General features: G+C 39.2%; 1 protein-coding gene across 1 annotated transcript in view; it reads right to left on the bottom strand.

Annotated features, from left to right (window-relative positions):
- ATP8A2 (ATPase phospholipid transporting 8A2) overlaps positions 1-22180 on the bottom strand; it is a 500148-nt gene that overhangs the window by 357701 nt on the left and 120267 nt on the right. Inside the window, exons 8-16 of the mRNA XM_042457059.1 lie at positions 20399-20526; positions 19224-19335; positions 17982-18147; positions 13286-13413; positions 11654-11731; positions 9782-9870; positions 7240-7284; positions 4463-4538; positions 826-931 (exon numbers count right to left, since the gene is read on the bottom strand). Of these exons, the coding sequence (XP_042312993.1) occupies positions 826-931; positions 4463-4538; positions 7240-7284; positions 9782-9870; positions 11654-11731; positions 13286-13413; positions 17982-18147; positions 19224-19335; positions 20399-20526 (928 nt within the window). The remainder of the gene's footprint in view (positions 1-825; positions 932-4462; positions 4539-7239; positions 7285-9781; positions 9871-11653; positions 11732-13285; positions 13414-17981; positions 18148-19223; positions 19336-20398; positions 20527-22180) is intronic.

Consider the following 22180-nt stretch of genomic DNA (forward strand, 5'->3'; position numbering starts at 1 on the left):
AGAATCACTCTGAAGGCACATAACAACAATGAAGATGACCCTTACAATCCTGCCAAAGCTACATCCCTGTGATTCTAGTCATGAGACTAGGATCATTTAGTCTTTCAGAAAAGGAACCATTTTAATTCTACAATGTTAGGGCCTAAGCTACATGCTATACTGAATGGGCAAATATGCTTTCCACTTTTTCAAAGTGATTATAGGCACAGGGGCAAATCTTTTGGAGACAAGTCACTTGGAAACTTTTTAAAAAGTAAGCAATGTTCCTACAGTATAGTTGTGGGCCTTGAAGCAACAGCAAGCATAATATGTGCCTCAGCCTTAGGATACACTACTAGGGATGTAAAGAATATTCACAAATATCCTCCTCTTCAGAGAGAAAGAATTTCTTCATACACTTCAACCGAAAGCATTTTAAAACACTTTTTTCACATTTCAGGATCTTTCCACAAAATTCTATTCGTATAAAAATTATTTTGTACAAAACATATTTTTACACAAAAATATGTTGTACTCACACAAAAGACAGTGTTTTTGAGCAAATATTTTTTTCATAAAATAGTCCTATGTCAAAAAACAACACCCAGCCCATCATTAAAATGAACATAAACTAATAAACTCACCTAGCAGGCCAGTTTTCCCTCTTAACAAAAACAACTTTCTCACCTCTTAATTAGATGGTATATTAAAAACCCACAATCTTATGTCTTTTGGCCTTGACAAACTAGGTTTTGACTTATCTTATCACCTATTTCAACTGCACTATACTATTGTTTCCCTGGCTTTTTGTCACCATTACCACAAAAAATGACATCACTGACAAACCTGGAGAGGAGGCCTGGTAGATTATTTTTTCTCCTTCTCTTTCTGGAACCACGGTGTGACACACAGCCAGGAGAGTGAGGAATTCTCGGATGTGAGTTGCTGTAGGCTGCAAGCAAAGGACAAGCCCATTTTATCTTACATAGTTGCTAAGCTTCTTATTGCTATAATAAACAATGTCAGATAGAGTTCTCCTTAACTAGTCTGAGGTTTTCTACCTGGTAGTGTGGTGTAATGGTCTGAATGTTGAACACAACTCTGACCTGGATTCAAATTCCCACTCACCCATGGAAACCTACTAAGTGACCTTGGGTAAATCACACTCTCTCAGCATTGGAGGAAGACAAAGGCAAATTCCCTTCTGAACAAATCTTGCCAAGAAAACCCCATGGTAGGGTTACCTTAGGGTCATCAAAAGTTGGAAATTACACAACGGCACACAACAACAACAATCGCATTCTAGTTCGTAGCAAATCCAATATAATTAAATGAGATGGATGACTGGATATCATTTTCAGAGATAAGTATGTAGCTACAGCCTCTTCAGATTAGGCCAATGGTTCTCTTTGTTTCTGGGCCAACTGCCAGAGGACTTTATTGTTCATATGACAAGGATATCATCTATCAGTCCACCCACATGCTCTTAGCTAACAAAATACAATCTTACTTTCCTTGGTACAGGTAAGGTCAGAGAGACATCCCATAATTTTCCTATATTAAAATCAATTATTCAGTCTGCTTTTGTCTTTCTATTTTCAGATCTTACAATAGATTCTGCTCACCCAATTCAATAGCAACAATGGTTGCCATCTTATCACCTCAGCTCTTCCACACAACTGTTGTTCTCTTCTGACATGTAGTGTCAGCAGCTGTGCCACATTTATTACTCTGCTGGATGACAAACCAAATGTCAGCTTAACCTCAAGAGTTATCAGTAAATGGCCCAACACACAGGATGTGAAAGGCAGCCACATTTCATATTGTCTAATTCAAACTGGGCAAGAAAATCTTGGGGGATATATTTAAGCTGACATTCAAATATTGCAACATTGATTTGTTTCTCAGTATTACATCTGAATTTATCTTTTGGGCTCTTAAACAATGAGTTACAAATGGGCCTGACCCCAAATTGCCAGGAAGATAAATGAGAATCTGATTTTTAAAATTTTGTTTTGAAAATCTGTAGACAGTTGTCACCCATATGGATTCAAAGGCAGCATCTATGACATCTTAAAAGTTGAAAACACAAAATACAATACAGTATAAAGAATAAAGATGACTACCATTGAGACGACAACAACAGCAGCAACAAAAACACCTAACAGGCCTTAGCCAACAAATCCATACTACCAGTAGAAGCAAAGCAATTTGTACCTAGGCAAATTAAGATGTCTTGACCTAATGCCACAAAGACTATAACACAGGTATCAGCTGAATTTCCCTAGGGAGGACAATCCAAAGTCAAGAGCCACCACTGCAAAAGGCTCTCTCCTCTGAGAGGAAGTGTAAGAGAAGAGAAGAATAAAGACTTTTAGGAGAAATAAAAGGTAATATGATGATAGGAAGAAAGAGAAAGGGTAAGAGATGTTAGGAGAAGGAATAAGGATAGGTATTAAGTTGATGGAACTGTAAGAAGAATGAAGGAGGAAGGTCGTCACTGCCATTTGTAATAAGTCAAACAACTGGAATAATAACTTGCAAGATTGAATGTAGATATAAGGTTTGTTGGGGTGATTCCCCCTATTAGGTTTACTATGGTTTTTATGATTATGGTTTTAATTTTAATAAAACTTTTCTAGAAAGAAAGAAAGAAAGAAAGAAAGAAAGAAAGAAAGAAAGAAAGAAAGAAAAGGGCCCTCTCCTTTGTGTACAGAAAATGTTTTCTTCTCCTGATGATACTCACAGAAGGTCCACATCCACACAGACACATTGGTAGGAAAAGAAGAACTTATTAGAAACAAGAAGACAACATTCAAGTGACTCCAAGGTGCATATGATATTCGTTTCCAGGTCACAATCAAGTGTTCCCAGTTCAGAGTCCTTTGGAGCTTTTGTATGTTTGTGATGAGATTTATACTTTGGACTACAGCTCTTAGATACTAGCAGAGGATTCTGGGAGTTGTAATCCTAAAAATAGCTTTTCCAGTCTCTGCTTGTGATCTCATTCACCATAAACTATGCTGACTCAGAGCTACTGCTTTCATCAATTTCTCCATTTAATTCATCTGAGTTTCATAAACATCATAGCAGCCATTCTTGCAGGAAATCAATGTATTGGAACTTTAAGTGCTAATGATTAAGGCATTAGTGCTTAAATTTCATAATGCTTTTCAGTTCCTGAAAACCTATAAATTGAGGCAAACATTTAACACATGCAAGAATGACAAAAACTATCAAGAAATTATTTTGTTGATGATGTAAATTTGCTTCTGTGCAGCGTTTAGTGCAAAAAACAGATAGTGGTGTTAATGTCAAGAATTATAATGCTGGTCATTCCAAGATGACTAAACCGAGGATGTCGTACTTTGGCCACATCATGAGAAGGCATGACTCATTTAGAAAAGAGAATAATGCTAGGCACAGAAGGGAGAAAGGAGGACTGCATGCTAGTTTGATAGATTCAGTTATGGAGGTCATGGGTCTAAATTTGCAGGACATAAGTAGAGAGTGAAAGACAGGAGGTCTTGAAGATGTTTCATCCACAGGGTTGCCATGAGTTGGGGTCGGCTCAAGGGCAGTTAATGGCAACAAAACAAAACTGCTTCAAAATTCGACAAACGGCTTCCTTGAGATCTACTGTGAAGCCTCTGAACTTCATCCAGGACCTTGTGGTGCATGCTGTTAAGGTCTTAAGACCAGAACTGTCTTGGTGGTGGCACTATGGATTTAGAACCAGCTCCTTGGCAAGGGAGAGATTATCAGTACACCTTATTGTTAGAATTCTGTCAAAAGGGAAAGACATATCTTCTAATGGTCCTGATTAATTCTCTGCATCCCACTTTTTTTTGCCTGATTTTAAAATGTCCCATTTTCTCTCTTTTCCTTCCATTTTCTCCCTTTGTCCTTAGCTTACTTCAATTGCTACAAACTGAGTTCAAAGTGCAGAAGCAATATGCAATGAATTAATTCAATGGTGACAAAGGAGAGGATAGGCAGATAGTAGATTAAAGCAAAGGCAAACTAGTGCAGCCTCTCCTAGATAGTTTCTTCTTTCTCATTAATAACCATTGCCATCTTAACCGCACCAAATCAAAATCGATGGTGTTGTTTTTGTTTGCTTTTTTCTGTTATTTTCATATCAGTCTGACTTTAGACATTATTATATTGCCTCAGTCTGCTTGTATCAAGAAGACAGCAGCTGTGCAGCACAATCCTATGTTTAGACCGATCTCATTATGTTCAATGGAGCTTACTCTCTGGAAAGCATGCATATGATTTCAACCACTAACTCAGCTGCAAACCTCAACATATTTAGTCAGAAACAAGACCTATTAATTCAGCTGAAAATACTTCAAGCAGGGAGGGATTCACATAATCTACAGAGTTGGCAGATCTTCAGTTTATCTTCCAGCAAAGAGAAAGGATGTCAGCACATTATGGCAGAACCATAATTGGCAAAAACCTACAGAATTGGGCTTACATGATCACTCTCAATGTTCTGCAGCAGCCTTGGGTCATCAAATTCACAAGATTCGCTGGTGGAAGGAGGAAGCTGGCTAAAAATTAAAAAAAAAAGGAACAAGAAAAAAGGCATAATAAATTACCTTAATTTAGTACCACGGAACATATAAAGTTGCCTGACACTGGAGTCAGACCACTGGTTCCTCCAAGTCCAGTAGTGTCAACCATAGAACGATAGAATCGTAAAGTTGGAAGAGACCACAAGGGCCAATCCAGTCCAACCACCTGCCATGCAGGAAATCCCAATCAAAGCATACCCTAAAGACCTCCAAAGAAGAAGACTCCACTACACTCCGAGGGAGTATGTTCCACTGTCGAACAGCCCTTACTGTCAGGAAGTTCCTCCTAATGTGGAGGTGGAATCTCTTTTTCTGTAGCTTGCATCCATTGTTCCAGGTCATAGTCTCTGGAGCAGCAGAAAACAAGCTTTCTCCCTCCTCAATATGCCATCCCTTCAAATATTTATACAGGGCTATCATATCACCTCTTAACCTTCTTTTCTCCAGCTAAACATCCCCAGCTCCCTGAGTCGTTCCTCATAGGGCATGGTTTCCAGACCCTTTATCATTTTAGTCCCCCTCCTTTGGACACGTTCCAGTTTCTCCACATCCTTTTTGAATTGTGGTGCCCAGAATAGACACAATATTCCAGGTGGGGCCTGACCAAAGCAGAATAGAGTGGTACTATTACTTCTTTTGATCTAGACACTATACTTTTATTGATGCAGCCTAAAATTGCATTGGCCTTTTTAGCTGCTGCATCACACTGTTGACTCATGTTCAACTTGTGGTCTACTTGGACTCCTAGATCCCTTTCACATGTTGTCTCATTCAGCCAGGTGTCCCCCATCGTATATCTGTGTATTTCATTTTTCTGCCCTAAGTGCAGTACTTTACATTTCTCCATGTTGAGTTTCATTTTGTTAGTTTTTGCCCAGCTTTCTAGTCTATTCAGGTCATTTTGAATTTTGATTCTGTCCTCTGGAGCATTCGCTATTCCTCCTAATTTGGTGTCATCTGCAAATTTGATGAGTATGCCCCCAATTCTGTCATCCAAGTCATTGATAAAGACGTTGAACAACACTGGCCCCAGGACAGAGCCCTGTGGGACCCCACTAGTCACTTCTTTCCAAGATGAAAAGGTGCCATTGTTGAGCACCCTTTGGGTTCAGCTAGTCAACCAATGTTAGAATCCTGTAACAAATCCATGTAACAGTTACCTTGTCTAACCAACATTTTACAAGCTTGTTTGCAAGAATGTCATGGGAAACTTTGTCAAAAGCCTTACTGAAATCAAGATATACTATATCCACAGCATTCCCTTCATCTACCAAGCTGGTAATTTTATCAAAGAAAGAGATAAGGTTTGTCTGGCATGATTTGTTTCTCTGAAACCCATGTTGACTTTTTGTGATTATGGAATTGCTATCTAGATGTTCACAGACTCTCTGTTTAATGTGAACATCTAATGTGTTAATGTGAACGTCAAGATTGAATGGAAACAGTTCCCAGAGATTTTGGCATGAGCATTTCCTAGCCCTACCTAGAGGTGCCAGAAATTGAACTAGAGTCCTTCTGCATGCAAAAAATGTCCTGTGCCACTAAAGGGTGACCTCTCCCTTTCATAAGGTAAATTTCCTTTAATAATGAATAAGAGTGATGAATGATCAGTTGTTAAATCTAAGCACTGGGTATCTTCCTGAAATATTGTTACCTGCCTTTTATCTGAAGTGCAACTCTGAATTAGTCAAGAGGATACAGGCAGCAATTTATCATGGCTCACTATAGCATAATGATTCTATGATTCTGTGAAGCTTCTGCATGATATATGTGAGTCTTGTATATCTTGTAACTTATAGAAAATTGACAGGCAGGATTAGAGAAGCATCTGGCTATGTTCCCATAGCCAGATGTGAAATTATGACAGCAGCACTGAGCTCCACCTGGATCTTCCAGAATCGCAACACTGATGTAATCATTTCATATCTGGCTCATGGGTGTTCAGAAGCTGTATGGGTATTCAGAAGTCCTCAAGGGGCTTTCGCCACTGTAGAGGAAGGGAGTACCAACCTCTACAGTGCCTCAAAAAGGACATAAACATGTATACAGGAAGCATACATATGTATATGTCCCAACAAGATGCTGGCCATATTCTCCCTAACATTATAGGCTGCCTAATGTTTCAGAGTGATGCCTCATTTAACTCCACTGCATTTGGAAATGTCCATGTTCCTCGTATGGGCCCCTCTTGTGTGCTAGGCCAGGCACCAGTTATACCTGGACCTACTGGTCAAATTCCAAAAGATCGTAATTAGATTAGAAACAATTTCTGATTCCCAAAGGTTTAATGATCACTGAAATGAAACAAAATAACTGATCACTGAAATGAAAACATAGGATAATCAAGAATGGCTATGTGGCAAGCAGTTCATACCCTTCCCAGAGTTCTTCTTCTTATATGCCTCCACCATTCAGCATCAAAAGTGCCTGTCCCAATGGTGCTTGGTGAACCAGAACTTAGAAAATTTATTTTTGAGTCAAAAACTTTTAGAATCCCTCAGTCAGCATTCCCATGATGATGCTAGATGAGAAATTCTAGGATCTGCAGCCTAAAAAATAAATGTTCAAGGCTCTACCCTGAATAATTCTACACCCCAATCAGAGGTGTTCTCTCTGCACAGTTCAGTTTTAAAAGGAAGAACTCCCTTTGGAACAATTCCAGTCAATATTTACTTACGTGAAATCTTCTGATGAACATTCTCTTGCCAGTTCTGGAAAGTGGCTAAAACATAGAAAGAAATACATACAACAGATGTAACAAGTGGTCTGATCAGGGAAAATACAATACAAAGGCGATAAGCCTCAAGATGGCTCCAAAAGTGCCTCTTCACAAGTAGCAGAATAGCCCCATTACAGGAAGGAAATCTCATTAAAACTTTGCTAATAGTGGAAATTAGATTAACAATGAAATCCTGTGCATTCTTACTCAGCAGTAAATCCTGTCATGCTGATAAGGGTGCATAAGATTAAGACCTAAAAAGTCTCCAGGGACATTAAGGGGTAGGTGCTAATGCTAAGATCCTTAAAAGATGGGACTTTCTACAGATACTCCTCAAATCCTCTGCCTGTTTTGGGACATCTTTAGTGTTTTGGACTGATGAAGCATTTTGCAGTTGACATAAACTTGCTTAGTTCCCATTCAATGTATTAAAGTCAGCTCTGGGTCTCCAAGTTTTAATTAACTACTTTTGTTCATTCAAAAACGAGGTTGTATATCAGCATTCAAAGATATAAAGGAATCCTATAGCACTCTAGGACTGAGAAATTTCTAACATGAAGTTTTGTGGACTTCACTCCACTTCATCAGCTGCATGGAGTGAAATCAAAGATACCAACAAAGCCCAGAGAAAGAAGGTTAAGTGCATGTATCAGAAATGCAAAGATATGTGGGCACAGTGATGGGTTTTCTGCTCAAATTCAGTATTTATATCTCATCTTTTTGTGGAAACAATAAAAAAAACCCTGATGACGTGGAGCTAATTTCCTGTTTTCAGCAACAATCTTCCTACTTTGACATCTCTCCCATCTTTGACATCCCGTCTGTCTTTCTCAGTCTCCCTTCCTCCACAACCTGATTCTTTTTTTATCCTTGTCACTGCACCCACCATCACACAGCTTTTTTATGAAGGCACCTAAGGAAACCTAGGTAATTGGTTCCATTCTCAAACTGCTCTTATGGGAACAAGTCCCTTCTAATGTTCAACTGAAATCTATTCTCCTGTAACATCAAACCATTGGATGTGGTCCTACCCTCTGGGGCAGCACAGAACAAACCTGCACCCTTCTCTCTCTGAAAGCCTTTAAATATGTAAAGAGTGCAATCATGTAATCCCTCGGTTTTCTCTTCACAAGACTGAACATACCCAAGTGCTTCAAACTAGCTTCATATTTTCTTCTCCATATAATAAAATAAATAATAATTTTTTTTACTTCTATCCCGCTTTTTGCCAGGCAATCAAAGCGGTGTACAACAGTCAAAGCAGCGTACAACATAACATCTCTGTTACCCTTCTTTCCTTCAACCTCTATATACTTCTTCCCTCTATATACTTCTTAAAATGAGGCACCTAGAACTGAATGTTGTACTCCAGATAAGACCTGACTAGTGCAGAACATAGAAGGACTATTACTCCCCTTTACTATGGCCTGGTACAGGCTGGGGCCGAAATTAGGGTTTTGTAGGGCTCGGCGTTCGCATGTTCCCAGCCCTACAATCAGCGCACAGGCGCCATGATTGCACGTGCCCGTCCATACAGGACACACAATGATAATGTCCATGCGGCGCAGAGCCCAAACAGCACCATGCCACACAGATGCCCAGCATGCAGCACAAAAGAACCCACCAGGAGCGGCTTCTTTTTAGGCCTCACAGAGGCTGCAGCGTTTGTCTGCTGCAGCCTCCATCCAAAGCAGAAAGGGGTGGCATCTCGCCACCCCTTTCTGCCCGTCTGTATCCCCCTTATGTTTCTATTAATGAAGGCTAAGAGAACATCTGTCTTATTTGCTGCAACATCACCCTGTGTCATATTCAGCTTATTATCACAATAATCCCAAGGCCCTTTTCACATGTAATCCAAGTATTTATGCATTTGGTTTTTGTAGTCTAATTGTAGAATTTTGCATTTGTCTCTGCTGAATTTCATTCTAGTAATTTCAGTCCAATTTTCTAGTTTATCAAGGTTCTTTTGAATTCTGTTCTTATCTTCCAATGTGTTAGCTACCCCTCCCAGATTTGTAACATCCACACACGTGATAAGGATTCCCTCTACCCTATCATCTAAGCCACTGACAAAAATATTGAAGAGTGATGGCCCCAGGACAGGAAAACATCAGCCATTGACTGTACTGTCAGGGACAATAATATCTAGGCCCTATAGGAACCAGGGTTTGGAGTCCCAGAAAATCTGGAGGGAAACTGGTTCCCAAGCAGTTCTTTAACTTCAAGTACACTGCAGGATTCTGGGAGACAGGAAAGGAAGTTCTCCATTCTAGAATTCTCCCTGGCTTCTCCCTGTTAGAGCCTCAAATCCCAGTTGTTTGTATATTGATTATTTATCCAAAGAACAACATCATATGTTTACAAACTTCATAAGATTTTTTTTAATCCTTGGCTTTTGCTGCTCCTCAGTACTCTTGCTTCACTCAGAACTAATAGAAATGTGTCACTTTAACAAAACTGATACATGAGGGCAGTACAACGTACACAAATCAATACATACCCATAGGTCACTCCCGCAATACTACATTTCTTGAAGTTCATAATATTGCATGTTAAGGTTCCTGTTTTATCAGAAAATAAGTATTTTACCTAGAAGACAAATGGTATGCACTGATATAGGTTGGCAAATAAAACAAAACGGGAAAATATATATTATATGAGAAACTCAGGAAACAAAAACAAAGAGGAACTACAATCCCCTCAATAGTTAGTCCAAATGACTTCCACTGTATTAAGTAGGATTTGCTCAGAGGTAAGTGTCCACAGAATTTCGACCCTAGTTGACTGGGAATGGGAAAAGGAATTAATACAATGTTCAAGGATTTTTAAAAAAAAACATTTAAAATAAGAGTAGCTTTTTAAAAAAAATTAGTAAAGGAGTGCAAATGTTGCCGCCCTCCAGACACTGTCACATTGGTGAAAAATGATTAATGTTGCAGTGTAATAACATTTGGATGACCATATAATTCCCACCTCTGAACTAATACATAAACACCTGGTTCTTTAGCAGAGTTAAATTTCTGTCTTACTGAGAGAAATTACTGTATGCCTTCTTTCAAGCCATCTCTCAAAATGTACTTTATATATTTTTTTCTAGTCCTGAGCGAACAGTTAACGGAATACATTCAAGTCTCCCCACAACAAAATAGCTTTCTAAAGGAGAACAAAACTCCATCAGAATATGAATACATAGTATTTATTGATACTGGAATCATTCGGAGACAAGATTTGCTTTTCCCCCTTTATTATTTAAATAGCACTACAAAGCCTGTCTAGACAGTCTTCCAAAAGGGGAAACATCACAATGAGATTTTATGCTCTGCTTTTGGAGTTATTTTGAGAATCTTAAAACATCCAACATATTTTGTTTACATCTACTTATGCTTTAACTGAAAAACAGAGGTCTGGTACCCTCTTGGTATTCTGTGTAATATTCAGTGTTTTGGTTTTTGGAAAACTATGTTTAAAAGTTGCTGATCTGATATAGAGCAACAAAGCTTTTAGTTTTGATAGCAATGGAATCAACCATAATACATCCATAACGCAATATATTATTCAATGTATGAGAAAAAAAAGCTTTGTTTAATAAACCTGGAAATTGCTAAAGGCATCATGCACAACTCTGCTTCACCATACTAATGCATTCCTGCCCCTCTCATTGCCAAAACTGGCAACATTATTATGGCATACAGGGGAGACCACATATTTCACAGCACACTGGCCACTACCTGCTGGGTATGAACTACTGTAGATCTGGACTGAATGTTCTTCTTGGTGCTCTGGATAGCAAACAGAAGATCATAGTCCACTATCTTGGACTATGAACACTACTGGGGTATGCTGGATCTCAGGGAGGTCTACACTCTGGGAAGAATAGGCTTGTGTTGGCATGTAAGGGAGAGGGTAGGAGGAGATATATCTGTCTAGCACCAAGTCACTACTATGGAAGTTCCCATTATTGCCAAATGACTGCTCCAGACTACAACTTCTAGATCTCCCTAGCCATTACAGCCTTGCAGATCTGAGGGATTCTTGGAGCTGTACTCCCTGAGCCACGCAACAGTGCCAATGAACAGGGATCCTGGGACCTACAGTATCAGAAGGCCATCGTACACCCACCATTGTGTTGAAATTCAATAAGGAAATATAACCTTTCTGTTGTTTATTCTGAATTAGCAGCTTTTAATCTAGGTAACATTTCAAACCTTGTTCACAAGGAGGCCAACACAGGAAAAGATGCTTGGCTACAGAACACAGGGATGAGTAAAATGTGGTGCACTCAATGTTTCTGTACCACAACTCCCACAATTTCTCACCACTGGGCTGACGTATCGATTCATTTTTTCATAATTACACAATCTGAGATTCCTACCTGGCCAAGTTCCTCATTAAGATTTGAAGTTCTGGCCATTGCAGGTGTATCTGTTTCACTATAATACATGTCTATATCCTGAAAACAAGAAAAGGATACAAGATGTAATCTGTATTTTTATTTACACAAGACTACATGCTACGTTTGATTTTAAGGTACTTTGCCAATTTTTCTGCTCTGCTGAGTTAATATTTTATGCTGTTTTGCGTAATACATCATATCATCATCACCATCCATTAGTTATTGCACTAGTCAAAGACTCTGCCACATTTGTAACATACAAACTATACAAAATATACAAATGCAGCAAAACGATATTACAGATACTAACAAATATTGTTACAATAAATAATATAAAGTAATATCAAGAATTCAACAATGCAGGAGAATTTCTAAATTGCCAACTGGATAATCAAATTAATACTTTCAGCCTCAAGACAATTTGTGACAATTTTATCTACTTCTCTCTTTCTAATCTTTTTTTGCTGCCAAAACAAATAGAGCTAATTTGTGTGTTACACAGCTATTGGTATCACTCAAAAGAACTGAGTAGACTCTACAAGAGAGTTCCCACATCTGTGAGTCAGCAAGGGTTTCAAAAACCTCTCTCTTGCCTCATCATCCAAGGGAGAAATTAACAGGTAGAGGATAAAGTCTTCTTCCTGAAACAGGTCCCAAAAAGATAATGTGTTTTCAAATGGAATCTTATTACAGTGGGTCCTTGTTATCTGCTGGGGTTTGGTTCCAGGACCCCCCGTGGATAAAAAAAAAATCTGTAGATGCTTAAGTCCCATTAAATATAATGGTATAGCAAGATGGTGTCCCTTATATAAAATGGAAAATCAAGGTTTGCTATTTGGAATTTATACTTTGAAAAAATATTTTCAAGCCGTGGACGCTTTAATCAGTGGATTAAAAAAATCCGTGCATAAGGAGGGCCGACTGTATAGTGCTCTCTTGGCTTACGCAGGGGATCCGTTCCAGACCACCACCACTCTGTTTAAGTCAAATACCGCGCATGCGCAAGCTCCATTCAAGTGAATGGGGCTCGTGCATGCAGTGGCACAGCGGCGCTTGCGTGCCACACGTGTGCACCCCATTCATCCAAATGGGACGCACCACCCCACACTACCTCACGTGCTGCCACGTGGCTTTGCACATATGCTCAAAGCCGTGTATAACGTGGGTGCACTGTATAGCTTCCATCTAGAAAAGCAGATAGCATAACCTGAAATCACAGGAAACTAGCTCACTGCTTATTGTCCTCTCACCCCTCCATAAAACTTTCTTACTGTTCTGCTTGTTGTTGTATTTTTATTTTATACTGGTAATTTATAGTTTTCTCCCTTATATACCATCCTATTTTTCCTAAAGATAAACTACCTAGAAATAAATGTATATTAATTCTGCATATGAAAAACTTTCCTGGCAATCCAGAAAACTATTTTCTTCTTTCACATGCATAAAGATATGAAGCTTCAGCCCCTACTACATTATGTCGAAATTATACCTGTGATCCTTAAAGATGAAGTTTTCATATTTCCATGTTTGACTTTACCTAAACAAATGCTACCCTTTGTGATGTAGCACTGATTTGATTCCACTCCCCGCTTTTACAGCCCACGTACTTACCCAGTTTATAAAAAGAGCCTGAGTAAACTTCACGACTTCCAGAGTCACCAACAGACTGATGGGAATGAGGTTGTTGTACAAGATGATGAAGGTGAGAAGATTGTATCCAAAATTGACAGATAGCATTTCTTTGGGCCAAGACAGACAAGCAGAGAAAAGAGTTACTCAGAGGGAGAGCAGACACTTAGACATACTTCATCAAACATCAAACGAGAGTACAGTAGACATAGCTTTAATTAAAGATGGGAAGAAAATGCATTCAAATCAACAATCTCAACAAAAGTAGCTTTTTCACACATTGCTGCAAGAAAATGCACATTTCACTTTCAGCATCCATAAATTTGCAGGGCTTATATAGTGTAATCCTGCATGGCAGGGAATTGGACTGAATTCTATAATTTTATTCAGAGAAATAAAGTGTGCACAGAACCATATGAATGTTTTTTTTAAAATGAATGGTTAAAGTGTGGAGAATGGTGGGAGAATTCAAAAAAGCATTTTAGACAGTTGAATAGTTGCACCAATTACGTAAATTGTAAAAAATAAATACAAATTATGAAAGTATGCAAAGGGATCTTTCTGCACCTTTGAGACTAGCAGAAAGATAGAAGTTGGTAGTATGAGGTTTCATAGGCTCAAGTCTATGAAAGCTCATGCTATCAATTTCTATTTTTCAGCTAGTCTCAAAGGTGCTGCAAGATCTCTTTGCATACTGATTTTCCAGACTAACATGGCTATGTCCTTCATAGAATTAGAGTTGGAAGAGATCACAAGGGCCATCCAGTCTAAGTCCCCTGTATACTGATAGATGGCCATCCAGCCTCTGTTAAAAGACCTCCAAAGATGGAGGATCCACCTCTCTGAGGGAGTGAGTCCCACTGTTGAACAGCTCTTATAGTCACAGGAAGTTCCTCCTAATGTTGATCTGGAATCTTACTGTTCCATGTTCTAGTCTCTGGAGCAGCAGAAAACAAGCTTACTTCATCTTCAATGTGACCCACACACACCCCTTTAAATACTTAAACAGGGTTATCATATCACCTCTTAACCATCTCTTCTCCAGACTACATACATTTCAGTATTTGGTAGTATTTCAGCCTTTCCAATACACTGCATTATTTAAACACAGCTATAGCCATGGTTTCAGATGCATTGTTTCTGATCTAAGAACCAACATTTCAGTCAGAATATTGTTAATTCAAGTGCTCTAACTTATTCTATAGAAAACAAACTGCATTAACAGACAGCTTTCATTTGGCTTAGTTGCCCAAGAGGTAGCCCACTCCAAATTGAAGCAAGCTAACAGTTTTTCCAGCTGTATGTTTATCAGTTTATCCTCCAATTAGAATTCAGATGTCTTTCCTCAGAAAAGATCCAAAATGTTTAGCCTGGCTTTTTGCCAGGTTTTCTATTATCCTTATATGGTATTCTCCCTCCCTTAGAGACACTGATTTTGTGAAACCAATATTGTTTTCTCAGCTGTGGAGCTTGGCTGAGTTGCCGCCTTATCGTCTGTTATGTTTTGGTCAGCTTTGCACCCGAAAGCACAATTAAGTCAGGCACATTTAATCTTCCCCTTTCTTCTATTTTACAAGTACCTTCCAAACTTTGAATTTCTAAAATATGGATCTTGATATGCAAAGTTATTGTGATTATTACTTGCATATCATAACACATTTTCCATTACATGAAGAAAAACTAGGGTAGCACATTAATGCTGGCAGAGCCCATGGAACCTGAACAAAATTGGAAGTGAAAAACTTTCACATCTTTAACTCTGATTTAAAAGAGATGTATACGCACATGGACATGGTTTCACTGACTCTACACTTAAAGTGGTAGCCACATAGACCATCTCATCTAAATCCCTGTTCAGTTTAGAAATCCAAAGCTCCGTGCCACTCCCTCCTTCACTCCCTTACCACTCCCTTCTTCATTGCTTCCTCTAAACATCTCCACATTCTGTACCAGAGCTTGAAAACCCACAACTAATGCGGCTAATGACAATGATGGCTAAGAGAATCTGGGAAGCATAATGTAAAAAAGTCTGTTTCTTTTTCCTTCTTCTTCTTCTTCTTCTTCTTCTTCTTCTTCTTCTTCTTCTTCTTCTTCTTCCTTCTAATTCTGCCCAATCACTTTTTAGGGTGAAAAAACCAGTATATCTAGAATAACACCTGAGAAAATAATAGTAAAGGCTACCAGTTTATTACCTTGTTTAAAAGGCATAAATTTATTGCTAGGCGTGCCTTTGTTTTACCATCTCTAGAAAGCCATGTAGGAGCTCACCACACACTTGTCAGATCACTATGGATGAAATATAAGCAGTAAGATTTGGAAACTATTTGTGCCTGTACATCTGCACTTAAACCTCCTTGACTTCTTCACAGTAAATTGGAGAGCTATTGGTCAAGTATCACTACAGAGCTGACAGGCTCCACTTAGGTAAGAGTCAGAATGAACAGCTTCATGCCATCTCCTCACCCACTATCTTCCTCAGCAGCTAAATCTATAGCAGCAGGCAATGAGGTTAAGTAGTAAGGGCTTGAGTAAAGACCAAGGCAGGATAAATATGGCCATTATGACTACATACTGTCACAGGAGGCTCAGTGGCTCCCTCCCCATCCTGTTTCTGCCAGAAGGCAAGATATTTCTATTTTCAGCAGGACTTTAGCTTTTAACCTGTTACAGCAAACAGAGGTGATAATGGGGTGGCTTGTGTCTGTATCTTTTTATTATGATTTACATGTGTTTTAAACTGTTTTTAACAGTCCTGAATTGTTAATAGTCTTCAAAAACTGCAAATTTTTTAACTTCACATTTGTCACAGCGAGGAAAAAAATGTTAAAATTCTTCATTCTTGTCCGTGAGAATGATATTTATGATGAGTTGCACCCCTACTTGCTACTACTGCCATCATAGTCCCTGACAATCATAATATAACATTCACTGTCCATGTGTACAGATCAAGATATTTGGAAAAATTATATTCTGGGATTATAGTTCCAGTGGACAAAATGATGTTCGAGTATGCAGACACACTGTACATCTTAAATTGCAGAAATTGCTGTTTCAGATATATCTGTCACCAGAATTTCTATTGAAGAAAGGACTTTCCAAATCAGCAAATTGTTGGAGACGTTAATACTGCTAATGGTTCTTTAACACATATGTTTTGAAGTTACCCAATAGTAGCTACATTCTGAAAGGAAGTAATCATACAAATAAATTTGATTTTGGAAAGTTCTTTGATATCCAATCATGTGCATGTTCTTTTCAATTATTTACCTATTTCTTAAAAATTAACAAATGACGATGGATGTAGATTTTTTGTGCCCTATTGACTGTTAAAAAATTGCTACTGGAAAGACAATTTTTCTCTTCCAGTGATCCAATGGACAGAAAATCTAACAGTTTTTGCAACATTTTAAAGATTGTTATATAGATGAAATTTACAAATGGATTTATATTTGGATATTTGGTCAGCTTTAATAGAAGCTTACAACTAAAGGGGTTATTTTCCTTCCTTTTGTGTTTTTATTTTCCTCCTTTTGTTGTACTAGAACTTTATTGTATGTAACGGAGATATCTTTTGAATGTAAATAAATTGAAAATTAGAATAGGAAAAGAACTTTAAACCCCCTGCTGAACAGTTCTGTAACAAAAGTGGGAAACCTTCGGCTGTTTGGGCTACAGTTCCCATCATCCCGCATGACTAGTTCTGCTAACTGGGACCAATAGATCTAGGTCAAAATCTCTGAACAGCCAAAAATTTCTTTGATAGGAAGACAGGCCAAATCTCACTCTTATTATAATTTCACTGACTTCTCTTTAATACTACAAATTCTTCAGTATCTCTGTGCGCATCACTCAGATCTTCTCTCTTCATCTACTGAAAAACAGAATCATGACACTGTGCTAGCCTCAAAAAGACTTTTGAATTATTTGGCTGGAGGATCACAAAATTTTGCCTGTTTTTCATATGCAGTGTCTAAGGTCTTTCAACCTTTTGCATAAGGTTTCCAACTAAACCAGATAAGAAAAGATAAAAGGCATTGAAAGGCTGCCAGACAAAGTTCTCACTGAATACATAACATTGCAATATGATATGTAAAAACAGCTGAGACAATAAGAGCAGGTGCTTTTGCCCAGCTCCAATATAAAGCTGCCTTTTGGAGACCTAAAGAAACTGATGACAGAAGGATGGCTTAATTTTAAGCAAGCACAGTACTGAAGACTACAGAACAGTCAACTCTGACCTAAGCCCTTCTCACACTATGCAGTTATAGTAGAATGACTTCACTTTAACTACCAAGGATGGCTCTTATAGAGTCCTAGGGCTTGTAGCCTGTGAGACAACACAGCTCTCTGGCTGAGAATTTTAAATATCCCTTCCTAAATTGGAAATCCCAGAATTCCACAGTATGTTTCCATGGCAGTTACAGTGAAATCATAGTACTATACCTGTGTAGTGAGCACCCTTCATGCATTTCAGGTGTATTGGATTAAAACTCCAACCACTGGTTATGCCGAAAGAGATGGAAGAGTTGTAGTCCAAAACATCTGGTAGGTCTCAGATTGGGGAAGGCTATCTGATGGTCTCAACTGTCTGTGCTTCCTTTAGTCTCCTCCGCACCATCAATTTCTCTTGGCCTTTCATGCCAGGAAATAGATGCCCACACATACTGATTCTACTTACCATTTGATCCAAAGTACCAAATGTCTTCTCCATGTGTTCTGTTCCACAATAAGGCACCCACAGAACTCACTAAAGCCATAACAAGAAGGATGCAAAACAAAATGAGGATCTGCATATTGGTCACTTTTTCCACATTTGATCTCTTCAAGGGAGCTTTGGTTGAATTCTAGAAAGAAGCAGTCATAGAAATGGAGTCATTAATAGAGATCTCAATATGGGGTCACATGGAAATATCAGAGATGCTCTCACTTCACATTTCCTAAACCAATCAAGGACTTGGTTTAGCAGGCCTACATGTCCCCATCCTTAGAACTGGAGTGTGGCTTTGGCGCAGCTTCTGGCCTCTTAGGATGCATTAATCATTTAAACAGCATCCCTCCAAACTGACCTGAAGCAGCTTTATTTTGACTTGTCTGTTCTGGCCCTAAATTTCTAGGATTATTTTTTTAAAAAAACTCAGATAGGCATTAGCTCTTTTTAGGATCAATAAGAGGTGCACAAGTAGTGTGAGCTTTGAAATTCTACCAGAACTTTTCACCAGGTACGATGCTACACAGTGTAGGGGACAAGGCAAGGAACAAGACTCAGAATATTGCTTTTAATTTTGGTCCACATGGCTGCTTTTTTTTTTTACATTATATATTTACATTTTTTTTTAATTAGGGTTGCCAACTCATGGCCTGTCTGCCATACTTTTTTTTTTAACAGCAGTTTTCCCTATAGCAGGGTTGGCCAACATGGACCTCTAGGGCTATATGTGTTTTACCATTTTTGCATCCCAGGTCCCCCTACTGCTGCTGCCATTACATCTGCTGAGGTGGCAGTGGCCAAAAAAATTCTTCTTGTAACTCCCCATGCACTTTTCATACAAGTGGAGTCACATTTCTGGAAACCTTCAGAAGTTCAAGTCTACATGTCAACAAGAAGCACAGAAAACATGTGCCTTGCCTTAAAAGAAAAACCACTTCAACTTTTGCTACTGCCACAACAAACTCAATAGCAAGACCTCAAAATGTTACCCATGCTTGATCTATAACAATTAGGAGGTGACAGCACAGCACTGATTTTCATGCTTCAACTGCTAATTCCCTGCATAACACACATTTATTCAAGATATCACTACAGTGGGTCTAGTTGAAATGCTAGCCTTAGTCTTCATTCTCACATACATGGCTAAAAATAAGTGCTGGAATTACATATGAAAAAACACTAAGCTATATTTTAGATGAACAGCTATTTTACCTGCATAAGTTTTGTATCATGTCCTGTGTAGACAACTACTCCTAAAACCCACTGAGTATTCCTTATCTGTGCACCTCTTAGTAAGATCTGGTCAGGTCCAATTGGGACTGGACTGTGGAAAAAGGAAGAGTAAGAAGAGAAAAAGCAAGAAAATTTAAAACTTAATTTACAGACAAGACACAGAGGAAAGATGTACTTAATTAATCACTTAATTAATCACTTAATTAATGAATATAGCACCATCCATATAGGCGTGGTTTTATCACAGGCAATGATGGCTAACTGCTTCCATGTCAATAGGGCAAGGAATCCACTTTGGGTTTTAATCTGACCTTCAAAGGAGATATCCAAAGTGCTGAACCCTACCCTCCACCCCATGGGTATGCAAACCATCAGCCATAATGCCATAGGTGTGAGCAACATGTTGCCTACCTGTTTATGCAATCCCACTCTCCTCACACACTTTTACTGAATTTGCATCTATGTTCCGTTCACCAAAATTTAGTGGCAAGGAAGTTTTTTTAAAAATCCATGATTTGACATTAAATCAAGATGCAAACTCCACATGCACCTTATTTTAAACTGCAAGTTTTTTGAAGCTGTTCTGCTGCCCAAATTCAGTGGTGAGACAACAAATTCAGTAGTATGCCAGGAAATGAAGACCCAGGTGTGTTAGGGGAATAGAAAGGCGTCCCTGACAAGTGCCACTCTATCAAATAACATGAGCAGAGCAAGCCAGTTTCTTGTTATATTGAAATTTAATTTTAGATTCTAGTAATGGGATGTAAAAGTTTTTAACCTAAGCTGGATGTTTCCTAATCATGTAGTGATGAACCAACTGCTCTTATATAGGCAGAAGCCACGCTCTTTGGTCCTATTAATGCAAACAAGGAGGGGGCTATCACCCTAAAATTAAATGTAAACCCCCTGCACTTTTTGTAAAGCAATAGAAAGGCAAGAATCAACTCTATTTCATTTAATTATAAACTGTATTTATACTCCACCTTTCCCCCAGAAAAGGCACTTAAGGGAATGATAAAATGCAGACTAATAATAATAAAATGCAGCCTAAAATCAAAATGCCTATTAAAAACATAAGACATTTAAAATAAAACAATAAAAGGCCAGTACCCAACCAGATAGATCATTTAAGTTTTTTTGTAGCAATTGTATACCTTTGGCCATTTAAACGCAAGTTCCCAGTGAAATCGTAAAGGTGGCGGTTGGGCCCATCACACTCTATCTTCCCAGATATCTTCATCAACTCTTCTCTTGACTGGAGACTAGCAGTCTGAGTCAACCCCTGTCAGGAATCAAACCACAGGAAAGATTATCAGATTATTTATTTATTATATTTTCAAGTATTTCAGCCTATTTATGCAGTGAAGATATAAAGTTGTTTGTTGTTGTTGTTAACTGCCCACAAATTGACCCTGGCTCATGGCAACCCTGCCGAACAGACATTTCCAAGATGCCCTATCCTCCACTTCTCTGATTATATCCTGTAGGTTCAGGTCCGTGGCCTCTTTGATTGAGTCTATCCTTCTGGCATGTGGTCTTTCTCTCTTTCTACTAGGACCTTCCCAGAGGACCTTTTCAATTGTCGCTCCAAAAATTTGGAATGACCTGCCGGAAGAGATCCACCAGATAACATCTCTTGATGCCTTGAAAAAGGCAATTAAAATGGTCCCCTTTGGCGGGCCTTCCCAGACTGACCTCTGATCAGGTTAGAATTATCTGCTTCCTCAATCAGCCCCTATGTATTGCCTCTTGCACTTTAATCTGTTTTAACTGATCATGCTTTTATTTATATGGTTTTTATTGTTATAATTTTATATTTGTAGGAGGGAGGGTAGGGGGGATGGGGAAATAAGGGAATGTTTTTGTTATTGCTTTTGTATTGTATTTGATTTTACTATTACCCACCTCAATCCTCAAAAGGGACAGGCAGGATACAAATAAATATTTTATTATATTATTATTATTACTACCTTCTACCTTCCAGCATTATTGTATTTTCTAATGAGTCATGCTTTCTCATGATATAAACTTACCTGCCATAATCTCACTAGTGGCTAATGGCTCCCATATCAGTGAAGCAGTAAATTTCCTTTGGGTTTCAGGGGCGTGTTACATACGCGCACAAAGTACGTGCAGAGCACGTATTAGGGTTAGGAAGGGGCGTCACTTCCTGACACCCCTAACCCTAATATGTACAGAGCGTGTAGAAAATGGCGGCGCCCCATACACATGGGCGCCGCCTTGACTACGTCATGACTGCGCCACCTCCAAACAGACCCGCGCGGAAGTGACCTAGTGGGGCCGCACAAGGCCGCCTGGGGCGCCATTTCCACAGCCCCAGAAGGAGCTCCATTTCGGAGCTCCTTCCACGATTTGCGTTGCTGGCGCAGCCTCTACATGGCTGCACCAGTGACACAAATGAGAAAGGGGCTGAGTGGCCCCTTTCTCCGCGTCCCCACTGCCGTTGGGTGTCCTTGGGCATGAAGCCCCAAGGACACCCTTTTCCAGGCCGCGGGGAAGCCTGGAAAGCGGCGGATCGGGGCCTCAGAGGCTGCTGCTGTGGCAGCTGAGGCCCCGATCCGGCAGGGAAAGGGCCAGCAGGCCAGAGTGAACTTTATTGAGACTACCCAAAGTGGTGAACCTATTGGAGGAGAGGATTCAGCAGCTCAGACAGACTAAAAACCAGAATGGATTCACTGACATGGGTACCAGCAGCTGCTCACATGGACTCAGACCTTTCAAATTCTGCTCTTACTAGCAGTACTTGATATTTTGACTGGATAGGCTACATCAAAAGGGAAAGCCATTGGTCTGCTTGGACTGTAGCTGTGTCAACCTTTGCAATGGGGTGTGTGCATATTCTTCTTGTTTACAAAAATAAAGAGAAATGGGCTGCTGTTGTCTTAGCTGTACTAATAGTAAGCCCTCCTCTGGAA

The sequence above is a fragment of the Sceloporus undulatus genome, chromosome 3 (assembly GCF_019175285.1).
Source record: "Sceloporus undulatus isolate JIND9_A2432 ecotype Alabama chromosome 3, SceUnd_v1.1, whole genome shotgun sequence".
Taxonomy (NCBI): Eukaryota; Metazoa; Chordata; class Lepidosauria; order Squamata; family Phrynosomatidae; genus Sceloporus; species Sceloporus undulatus.